The sequence below is a fragment of the Carassius gibelio genome, chromosome A14, assembly GCF_023724105.1.
Source record: "Carassius gibelio isolate Cgi1373 ecotype wild population from Czech Republic chromosome A14, carGib1.2-hapl.c, whole genome shotgun sequence".
Taxonomy (NCBI): Eukaryota; Metazoa; Chordata; class Actinopteri; order Cypriniformes; family Cyprinidae; genus Carassius; species Carassius gibelio.
This window is the reverse complement of record NC_068384.1, coordinates 22,748,272-22,760,199: the sequence shown is the minus strand read 5'-3', so window position 1 is coordinate 22,760,199 and position 11,928 is coordinate 22,748,272. Positions and strand designations below refer to the sequence as shown.

The window sequence follows — 11,928 nt, the reverse complement described above, 5'->3', positions numbered from 1 at the left end:
TTCGTTGACAACAGCGGTGGGAGAGGCAGAGTGAACGTGCTTTACGTCATCTCATACGATAACATTGTGCTCTGAATGAAAGTTGCACGTTCAAACAAAACACATGTACTGCAAATGTATTTCGGGTAGTTTTGTAAGGTGTTACTGTAACTTGCAAAGCAAAGAAAGAACCCTGCAATGAATAAAACGCCTGGTTTATTGCTGAAATTGATTTATTGATTTTCTGAGGCACCCCATTGTCATTGCATACTCAGATATTTCAAATTTCACTGGCTCAGTACACCTAGACTAAACAGGCATCAAAATGCATATTGAAACTTCCTGAAAGTGAAGTAACACTCTGAATTAAGGAGGAACAGTGTTGCAGTAGTAATGCACCTTGGCACAATGATGTGATCTCAGTTAAAAAAAATAATAATAATAATGACAAGTGTTTTCTTCTTCTCTGAGGTCAATTTTTTGTGAAAACGGTCTTTCAATATTGCTGTTTTCTCTTGACCGTACAAAACGGACAAACGTCTTGCTTTACAGAATCAGATTCCTTCATCAAATTAAAAATTCTCAATTATTTCCACAAATAAAAATCATATATATCCTTCATTTCTAAAATAGATGAACATGCAAAACCAACAGCAGGTTACACCACAGCATTTAGGAATTAAATTCCACACATTGTTTCACAAAAACTACATGTACTACGAGACATCAAACCTTTTTCACTATTCAAGTTCTCGTACTTTTTTCATACATCCCCATTCTCAAGAAAATAAAAGTATATTGATATTTGAAAATCGATTTGCTGTAGTCTTTGAATGCAAACATCGTTCCTCTCAGCACTGATTCCTGTTTTAGTATTTTTCTCTGCCATGTCTTTATCAGCACCGCGAGGGAAACCGCTTCAGTAACATCCATCTTTCCAGGATTCATCGGTGATGGGAGCACACGGTTTGGTCGTTCCCAGAGATCTGCTGTGGAGAAACGGTAACCTCAATACCAAAGAGCTTTCACTGAGGCTACGACAGCGGTGTATTTGGCTGATTGTGACTCACCTCCTGGGCGTCTGTGGAAGTCTGCCTCTGGAGGAAGGTGAAGCGGGTGTCAGGCCTCTTCCTGAAGTCTGACGGGCGACAGCAGCAGAGCTGGACGCCCCATTGGTGGGACCTGGCGACTGCACCCTCCTCATGCCTCGCTGGGCACTCGCTGGCCCTTTGGCCTGCTGTCGCACCGCAGACATAGAGCTCACGGGACTCAGCGCTTTCATAGGAGCCCGCAGATAGAGAGGGGACTGGCCCTCGGCCCTCATCCTCGCAGATGATACACCTACACGAGCAACAAACACCCATCAATACTGAAAATACACAGGAGGAGCCATTTTACTCCACAGTCTAGATTTTACCATTTTTGTTCACACCAAAAAAACCTAGAAGCTTTCAGGAAACCCCTAAAGTAGCGGGAGTTTAGCTCCATAACTGTAAGTGACAGAGAACCAGAAGCCATTATTCTGCCCAGACGAGCAGAAACCTAGAGCCTCGTTTATAAAGAGAACGACGATGGTTTCTGAAATGTACTTATGCATACAAAATATTCCTAAATGCATCCCTGTTTTGCAGTTTATCTTAAATCCAAGCGCAGAACGACCACAAAATCAGTTCAGAAGAACATGTGTGAGAGATATCCCAGGAATCCATCAACATAATGACCTAATCATGACAAAGCAGTTCATTTGATGCTCATAATTCATAACATAATTCTCTATATTTCAATAAAATATTTCAACAGTCTGACTTGAAACAAAGCCAAACCACCTGACAGAAGAAGAAAGCGTCATGTTCACAACTCTGGATTTTCAGAAGTATGTCCAGTCACTTGACGACTGAAGATGATGTCCTTGAAGGACACTGACATTACATTCTCCTGCCTCTATGATATCCATGATGTGTGTGAGCCAACAAAAACACATCTTCACCTCGGGGCTCTACAGAAGAGATGCGAGAGTGGCTCCAGCTCCCACTACAGGAAGAACAGGTTTAAAGGAGAGACTAACGCTGTGAGAGACAATGGATGGGACGGGAGGAGAAACTGAGCCAGCAGCGTATTGTCAGTTCAACAATGGTGTAGACTGAGGGAGTGATCACACACACACACACACACACACACACACTGAGGGTGGAGGAGCGGGGTACACACCTGTGGGGGTCTGGGGCAGACGGGACGTGCGTTGGCCTGAGCTCTGTAAGTTAGCCTCCATGCTACGGCTGTTTCTGAGGGCCTCCAGAGACCGCAGGCTGCTGCGCGGGGTCAGGTTAGGCATGCTGTGCCTGAGCTCCTCTGAAACCACACACACACGGCCTCTTAACACACACACAGCAACACAGAAGGATTGCATGCAGGGATTTCCCTGAGGTGCACTTCATCCTGACTCTTTATGAACATCTTTTCATGTGTGACATTAGTAACAGTGCTCTGCTGCCAGATCCAACATCTTGGTAAATATCAACTTTTCCACAAGTCAATATGATTCTTTAGGGTCTTAGAAAAGTCTGTAACATAGTTTGGGTAGATTTCTCAATGGTAGTGTAAAAAACAAATTTTTACCCTGTCAAAAACAGCTCTTTTCAGAGCAAGCCGTTTTGTAGCATGCTCCTTTAAATGTTAATGAGCTCTGCTGACTCCGCCCCCTCTCTTCAGGCTTGCTTACTTTAGACACATTCATCGTGAAACTTGATAATATTATCAGGAAATCCAATTTGCAAAGATTCATTAAAAAAAACCTTACAGATCCAACCTTACAAATTGTTTAGATGTGAAAAATTACCCGGATAAAATTTAATTACCTGGACTTCCAATGGAGGGACAGAAATCTCTTGTGTTGTGTTTTAACACTTCAAACCTTTATGTAAAATGGGTTGCACTTTATTTTACAGTGCGTGTAGTAACATGTACTTATAGTGTACTTACAGTGTATTTATCTAAGACAGTTCTGGTAATACATGGTAACTACATGGGGTAGGGTTAGGTTTAGGGGTAGGTTCAGGGTTAGTACCTAGTTATTACATAGTTATTGTAATTACTATAATAAGTACATAGTATGTAAGTGAGGAACAGAACTGTAAAATAAAGTGCTCCTGTAAAATGCATTATAAATATATACATGAATAACTAATAAATAACTGAAACCAAAGTGCGTTAAAAATTTTTTAAGGTTTGTTTGTTGTGTTTTAATGCACTTTATTTTCTAGTAAAATATAGTTTACTAATAATGGAACGTCTTGAAGGCAAAATGTGATTAGCTAACTTCCAGAAACATAACGCAAAGATCTGAAAATGTATTTCGTGACCCCTTTAAAGGATCCTTTGTTCATGTATTTAGTTCATCGCAGTCAGATCACGTCTAGCACAGATCCCTGGTTTGATGTCTGATGGACACTGAGTGAGTGAGGCAGCGAGTCCTACCCTCGCTCTTGGGCCCCGGGCCCTGCAGGGAGCGGCGGGACACACGTGTGCGTGGAGAGGCCAGGCGGCTGGACGAGCTGTGTGTCAGAGAGCAGCACTCGTCCTCCTCGTCCTCCAGACTGTAGGAGTCCAGCTCCTGATCGCTGTAGGTGCCTCGACGCAGAGACTGCAGGGAGGACGAGGAGCTGCGGCGCGAGGCCGAGGTCGAGGCGTAGTCCTGACGGAGACCTGAACAACACCCAGACAGGTGTAGTTTAGCACAAGTTCTCTTCACAGAAACAGCAGCGCACACAGAAAGCTGTACTCAACACTAATGTCTTCCATAACAAAAACTAAACTAAGCTGAGGAACAGGTATTTAGAAAGTAAAGAGGGTCAAACCACATAAGTCTTTTTAAATTCCTATGGTTGGTCGAATAATAAAACCTTTGTGCTTTCACTCTCAGCTGCTGTGTAATAGTTACACAACAGACTCGGTTAATCTCCAAAAGTGCACAGTTTGTCCGAACCTTTGTCAGAGAGTTTGAAACGAACAAAGGACATTCAAGAACAGACAGCATTTCCATATCCCGCGTCTATTTGCATTTCCCCAGCTGAAGGACACTCACTCTCCTCCTGCAGACGAGCCATTATCTGGACATCCGTCAGGTCCTGCAGCTTGTAGCCCATAGAGATGGAGTCATCCGAGGTGCTTACCTCACTGTCCACAGACGACTGAGAGCTGAGCGCAGGGGGAACGCCCGTGAGACCTGGGAACGACCCAAAACACACTCAGTAAACCTGAGGAGAACACAGGATCTTCAACAAATCTGATCACCAGTTAGCTGCAGAACACATTAACCGGTCACTTCACTCTCAAACTGTGAACAGCACATTCCCACAGACAAATACATCGGGAAAACACCATATATAGAAATGAATAAATATACAGATGAATCAGTTATCAAAATAGTTCATTTATTTGAAAATTATTCCGATTTAAAAGGTCAGATTATTATAAACAGTTGGCATCCAAAAGTGGATGTTCTTCAAATCTCTTCCCAAAGTACATCAAGTGAGTTCCACTTATGCAGCGAAGCAATTAAACATCACTTCTAGCTGCTATCGAGGATCGTTATACAGCAGAAACTCATGCAGAGGTGTTACTCATGACCAAACAGGTTTTTACACACACAACACACACAGATGAAGAGTGTGCCAGCCAGAGACACCTCATGCATGAAACCTGATCCTGTCACCTGCTCGATGTGTACTGTACACACCAGCTCCGTCCACAGCAGTGTGTGTGTGTGTGTGTGTGTGTGTGTGTGTGTGTGAAGCGCAGTGACCGGGGTCATGCCATACCTGAGCTGCCAGAGGTTAGTAGTGTTTTGTTAGTTGATTTGAGGTACCCAGCAGACGAGGACGTGGAGACGCCAGCCTCACTGGACTGAGACGAGCTGCTGTACACGTTCTTCCATCTGGACGCTACAAAACACACACAAAATCAGTGCAAGTCAACCACCCAGATCACACTGTGCTCTCCCTCCTGCAGTCTGAAACCTCAAAACAAGATCCTGTGAAAAATGTCTCAGTATTCGGTTTGTTTTTCACCCTCACAGTGAGAGTCAGTCGCTTCCAGCATTGTTTCAAACTCCGACTTTTATTATGAGGGCAAAAACATTTCTTCAAAATATCTTCTTACATGTCCCACAGAAGAAAGAATCAGCGAGAGGCATTTTAGCAACATGAGAGTGAGTAAATGATGAGTGAATTGTCATTTTTGGGTGGCTACAGTGGCATGTGAAAGTTTGGGAACTCTTCACTTTTCCAGCATCTTTTGCATATTTGAACCCTTTCCAGCAGTGACTTTATGATTTTGAGATTCATCTTTTCACACTGAGGACATTTGAGGCACTCAAACACAACTATTACACAAGATTCAAACATTCACTGATGCTCCAGAAGGAAACACGATGCATTAAGAGCCGAGGGGTGATCTTGTTTTCCTCCTAATAACAATGTTTCCAATGAAAACTAGCCTTTGGGCTAATTTGGGTACATTTACATTCACGAATGTTGATTAACGTACACTGTCCCTTTTTTATGAAATTAAATAAATTAACTAAAGCTCATGTTCATCTCTCTCCAGAGCCCATATCTCAACATCCAATCAACTCTTGAAGCACAGAATCAATGTATATATATGTTTTTTTTTCTTTTTTAATAATTAGTTTGAGATTATGTCACCATACGGAAAAGATATCACTATTCCAGTTTCATCACTTGAAGTGCAGATTGACGGTGTGACAGACGCTACAGAAAAACAGGAAAAGCAGAACCTGTCACAGGACAATATTTCCCTGGAAAAGAGTGGCACAATAGTGGCAGTGAAAGATCATCTTTCTTTTGTTTAGTGGTGAGTCAAAGCGCTGTAACCTAAATAATATGGTCATTCTGTATTCAAGTGTATACAAAGAACATCACCATAAAATACTGTTGCTATTACACATGAATGTGTTCATGTGTCCGTACTTTGGTCTAGCCGGTGGATGAGCGTCCGACAGGCGACTTCGGTCTCTGGACTGGGATGATCGAGGAACTTCCGACACCATTTCAGAGGAGATTCGGGCCCCTGCTCAGCCACAACCTGCTTCTTCGGTGAAACGTACAACCTACAGAGAGAAAACCAGGACACATTCACAGAACGACCTGGAATTGAAACCAATCAGATGAACAGTTCTGGAGGAGAAATGGGACTACATCAATATAAGATCACTTTTCCACAAATACAGACGCCTGAAGAAACGTCCCGTTCCTCTACATGATTGCTGCTCGAATGTAGACAGAAGTGAAATCAAACGGTCTTGTGTGTGGGGCAGACGGTGTCGACTGGAACAGATGCTTGATGTTTATTTGTGAAGCATCCATGCATCATGAGCAGCTGTGTCAATACAGTCCATTCTCTCCGACACAGACACAACAAGCTTTCAGTTCCTTCAGAGCAGAACAAAATAACTGAGACTGGACCGCTCGCACGTCTCTTTCACGGTTGTGAAGTCAGAAAGCTCGAGAACACAAGATGGTAGCTACTTCCACTTCTGGACCACTAGAAAACCCGAATGGAAGTACAGAAATAATGACTGTGTTTTAACAGGTTTCCCAAACACAGAGTAATCCTAATAACAGCACTACAGAGTTTATGCCGCCTCAACCGAAGGTGAGAGACTGACCAGGCCTAAACCCCATAAAGCATCTTAAAAGCTGTATTTATATTTCCTTTACTTCACATTTACCTGAGAAATGAGAGACAATGTACAAATATCCCAACCGAAACAAAACACCGAGGCTTTATATAACAGATCCTATTAAAAGCTGCTCTGCTCACCATCCGGTTCATAACGATCATCTGTTTCAGCACGGATCACATGAAGCATAAAGCTGCTTAGCACCAGACATACGTCCCCAGCACTGCTAGCAAACACGCTACAGACATGGACATACATAGCGGCTAACTGCTGCGACGCCAAACCGCTGCCCCATTACTCTACTGGAAATTACAGAGATTAGCCGTTCCTTATTATTGACTGCTTTTGGGAATGCTTTATTAATTAAATCAATGCTGAATGGACTAAAAATAAAAGCGTGTAGCCAAATAATCCAATTTATTAGTTTATTAATATTAAGATCCCCCTGAAATGCTGATTTTCAACCAGAATGACAACACAGTCTCATTATCTCTGATGTACCGCCAGCTCATAAAACACAGGATGAACTGAACAAATCATGCAAATCAGCTGAGGTTTTCCTGACATCTGAGACATGATTTGCATTGGGTAAATGATGAAATGGGCATCTAAAACAACCTAGAGGACAGAATATCCTAGAGAAGGGGCTCTTTTGATTTGGGCCAATTGTAAGGGACGTTGTGTTTTTATTAACCTGGATTTCTCACAAATTCGTGTGCTTTTCCTGGGCGATCCGGAGTGAACTGCTGCAATCAGGATTTCCAGCCTTAAATATAAGAGCACAATCCCATAACGACACCTAGCCATCGACTCACAACATGCACAAAACCCATTGTGCTGTTTTTATTTGAAGAATGAGTTAAAATATAATGGATTCTGTAAATATGTCTGTTCTACTTTTTTAGTGCAATGTGAGATTATAATAAAAAGAAGAATACACCCACCAGCGGTCTTCGTCCTCGGCCTGAGCACACGTCTCTAAATCAAGCTCATCCACCTCGTCCAGGGCGGACTGGTCCATACCCGCATCCCTCGCTCCCAGCGTCTCAGAATCACACATCTCAGGAGACAGACTGGGCTCGAAGCGGTCCAGCGTGTGTTCGGAGGCTGAAGCACCCGGCGAGCTCAGGAATCTGGTCCTCTCCTCCTCATCCTCATCCTCCGGCCTGGAGGTCTCAGGCACTGGAGACATGTCCTCGCTGCTACTGCAGCCCGCTGGAGGCGACAGCGCCCGCTTCCCAGCATCCTCTGCTCCGGGAGAAGTGTCCATGCCGTCGTGCAGGTTACTGATGTTGGCTCCGGTGGACAGGTTGCTGTTGCTGGCGGCCCCCAGCACGAGTCTGCTGCCCCTGGAGCGAAGCGCTTGATTCTGGACCTCCAGACGGCGCACCAGCTCCTGAAGCTTACGCACCTCCTCCAGCTCCACCGCGGTCAGATGGGGTCCGAACTCTGGCTCTGAGCTGGACATCACCTCGTCTGCATCACCTCTGTCCGCCGGCTGAAGGGCACTCACTCCATCAGGGACCACCATTCTCCTACAATAACACAGTGTGAGTGTCAGGAATCAAACTACAACAAACAACAACATTCATCAACATATCTCTATGCATCTCTCAAAGCACTACACCTGATTTCCTTTTTACAGTTCATTTTGTTTATTATTTTTATGCTTTTATTTATAGGCCTCCAGTTAATGGATTTGAATTCATGAGTAATCTACAACAGAAATGTAATCTAGTTAATAAACTACAAATAATTATTACATTTAAAAAAAGATAAATAATGAAAGGTTTTGCTCTAGTTCAAACATTATTATTTGTAATCATTATTTGTAATCGTTACTGCGGAATGGAATGACATATAACTATTGTTTTATTAACTCAAGTTACTGTAGAGATGCTCAATAAAGGTTAAAAGTAGCTCTGTTTACGTTACACAGAGAGCTAAATCTGATAAACTAGTTTATATAAGGTTAATGTTATCTGCTAGCAAAATGTTCATAACAGCAATGGCACACAAGTTAGCCGAAGAAATAAAGCAGCAAACAAACGCGGACTGATTAAACTAGCAAGTACCTCCTTATAGTAAAAAAAAATAAAAAATAAACTTTTCATAAAGTTAATTACACTGTAAACCTTAAACAATACTAAAATTGTAATCCAATTCATGTTAAATAACACAGAAGGGCTGCTGTATATATTTGCATCTACATTAAGCTAATGTTTCTATCTCTCCGGTAGCGTGTAACGTTAAACTGCACTGTTTCCAATTAACTTAGTACTCACACAATAACCAACATACCTCCTCTTTCGTCCCAGTCTCTGCAAACAACCGATTTAATGTTTTAATATTTAAAAATAATAAAATAAATAAATAAATATATTAAAATAAATAAACCGCGGGTCTGCCTCCGCACTGTGTTTTGGCTGTGTGGAGCTAGTTAGCTCGTTTGCTATCGACCCGAGGTGATGGACACCAGTTGAGCCAATCGAAAGCGAGGCCCCGCCCTCGGAAGTGATGCCAAGGACCATATATAGAAATGTAGCTCCGCCTGCTTCCTCGCATGACTGCAGTAACGCGCTCTGTCCAGTAGACGGAGGCAGGACACAAACTGTGTTGTGTTCAGTTGATGTACTGTAGACCGAAATAAATGTTTTTGTTCACAATAAAAACCTAGTGTAGTCAGTACTGCATAGAGTACAATGCATTCTAGTGGTTGCGTCTTTAATAGAATGTGAAACAGGCAGCATTGTTACGCAACAATAAACTAAGACGTTTTCTCACGTGACCTTACTCGGTTGTCTTGCAATTTGAAAATAGAGGGCACTTTCGGATTTTTGTATTCTATGCATGCAGAATATTTAATGTATTGCATACACAGGTCTAACATAAATGTGAGTTTGTGAACTGTATCAAATGTATTGCCACGGTCAGTGGAATGGCTAAATGCAGGCATTCATTCACACTGAGTAAAACATGGTTTTAGTTTAAAAGACATTAAACAAAAATTACAATGAATCCACGTCATATTCATGTTATTATCAGCCTTAATGGAGACTTTTATTTATTAAAACTGTGAAGCCTGACATATGAAACAATAGACACAACAGGCTTTAATTGTGCATATAGTAGGATAACATGGAGCTCATATTCGACACAAGTTTTGAGAATTAGCAAAATATGCAGATGCTGATATTTATATGGTCATAAATTGAGATGAAATTCTGCAGCTTGGAATGTAAATCAGTGAGATGTTTATGCTTGTTTGCTCTATATGTTCAGTGATGTGTCTCAGTGAGATGAGATGTAAATGATCCACACATATAACACAGAGATGGAGAGCTGAAGAAATCAAGGCTCCTCAGAAGATGTGAGATGTTCTGGAGGCTTGTGAAGATCATTCCTCCGCTGAGGAACAGTGAAAGTAACGCTTCTGGAAACAAACGCCTCTCAAAAGATCCTGAGGATCAGATCGGAGACTCTAAAACATGATTGATGGAGAATCAAGTAAAGCTGAGCTGCTTCAGACCAGTAAGAGTTCATCTGGAGATATTACTGACCTTATTCTGACCTTTACTTGATCACAATCAGACAAGATCTGACACGAGAAGCAGCAGCTGAATTACACTGAAAGGCCTTTTACTTGATAAAAATGTACAAACTAACAGATGGCAGAAGGCACGCAGTAGATTGTGAACAACTGGATTTTTAGCAAAGGTATTGATTGTAACGATTATTAAGAGACCTTTGAAATTTGTGTATGAAATATGTCACAGCAGGTTTATAGGGTAAAACACCATCATAAATCTATAACAGGTCAGGACATCCAGCAAAACAACAACAACAACATCAAACCAAAAATTGAAGGAACTTCCTTGCTGCACCCTGCAGCTTCCTAATTACACTTCTGGCTATTCATTACACACACACACACACATACACACACACACACAAGGGGGAAAAAATGGGCTTGTCTTGAGTCTTCAAGTGTGTATTGTTAGTTGAATACATATACTCATATGAAACCAAAAACATTTCCACTAAACATTACATAATCACCCCTCATATTATGTGCATAACAAGAACAACACCAACATTTTTAATGTCTCATGTTTATTTATATACAACAGTTCATTCTGAGTGATATTCTGATAACAGTACATGTGAGTCTCTACCACTAAACCTGACCATCTGGTTTCTGTACTTCATTTGGCTGTCAAAGTACAAGGATACAAACAAAAACACATTCATGAAAATGCTATTGTACATAGCTACTCTATAACCAGGGCTTGACATTAAAACCATTAAAAAAATAAAAAAAAACAGGTAACACAGTGACTCCAACTGGCCACTTTGGGCTTCGGGCTTGCCAGTGTGTGAGATGGAGGCTAAGTATAAGTTTAGCACAGATATATTTTCACTCGCAACTCTCTGACTTTGACTGAGGGCTTCAGAGTTTCACTCTCCGTCAAGCGATCTGTGTTATTTCTCAGTTCATCTCCGCAGTGCACCTGTATTTGATGTACCGGCACAAATCGCCGTCGCTTTCTCTCACACACACGCAGAGACTGAGTGTTAGAGTGAGTGAATTGACACTTAAACATTTAAACAATATCTTTTGTTATATTTTCCTGTCAAAATAACAGGGTTTCTATGGAAGTCTTCAGCTTTTAGGAACAGCCGGGTTTTCCGGTAGTGGGTGGAGTTATTGCGCTAACGGCAATCTCATTGGCTGCCGCTCACCTATTACCGTCCCTGTTTTAATTTCAGCAAATCGGTTCAAGCGAACGCACAAAACCTGATGAATATTCATGAATCCAGCAGCTCATTAATCCTTAATAATGCTTGGTGTGTTTTTTAGTTCTTATTATTAGAATTCATATCATTATTGTTATATTAAAAATCTGTATTTTTTTTTTTTTTTTTAATAAAAAAAGTTTTTGTCAGAAACATTGAATGACAGAAAAAACCTTGAGAATTAGTCAATGGTTTTGTTCGTTATCTGGCTCAGCTCCGTGTTCATCTTCACAGCAGTTCAGTCAGTGTACTGTTTGAGTACATGAATTACTCCGGGATGTTGGTTTGTTTGAACTCAGAGGGAGTGTCAGCCACATTAAACAAGTTAACAGCTTAAGTCATTTGTGGATTAATGCGTATTAGAGATGCGAACCGTTTAAAATGATTCAGTTTGATTTGGTGAACTGTTTCAAAAAGATCCGGTCACATTGAATGATTCGTTCGTGAACCGG

General features: G+C 41.6%; 1 protein-coding gene across 2 annotated transcripts; it reads right to left on the bottom strand.

The window, feature by feature from the left end:
- Nucleotides 1-194: 194 nt before the first annotated feature.
- Nucleotides 195-9,149, bottom strand: LOC128026875 (SLAIN motif-containing protein-like). Of its 2 annotated transcripts, none has more exons than XM_052614129.1 (9): nt 8,981-9,149; nt 7,624-8,214; nt 5,967-6,106; nt 4,797-4,919; nt 4,061-4,201; nt 3,454-3,681; nt 2,188-2,328; nt 1,050-1,320; nt 195-968 (listed from the first exon to the last, which is right to left on the bottom strand). In XM_052614129.1, exons 2-9 carry the CDS (start codon nt 8,208-8,210, stop codon nt 899-901), a joined length of 1,701 nt encoding a protein of 566 aa, XP_052470089.1. In that variant the 5' UTR covers nt 8,211-8,214; nt 8,981-9,149; the 3' UTR covers nt 195-898. The 2 variants fall into 2 exon arrangements, with proteins under 2 accessions (XP_052470089.1, XP_052470090.1); XM_052614130.1 differs by having other exon boundaries at nt 195-965.
- Nucleotides 9,150-11,928: the final 2,779 nt, after the last annotated feature.

What these genes read in the sequence shown, in the direction of transcription:
- LOC128026875 (XM_052614129.1), bottom strand. Translation starts at nt 8,210, where the DNA reads ATGGTGGTCCCTGATGGAGTGAGTGCCCTTCAGCCGGCGGACAGAGGT. An exon ending in GCCGAGGACGAAGACCGCTG is followed by an intron (nt 6,107 to 7,623) that starts GTGGGTGTATTC and finishes TTCTCTCTGTAG; the next exon opens with GTTGTACGTTTCACCGAAGA. An exon ending in CTTCCACAGACGCCCAGGAG is followed by an intron (nt 969 to 1,049) that starts GTGAGTCACAAT and finishes GTTTCTCCACAG; the next exon opens with CAGATCTCTGGGAACGACCA.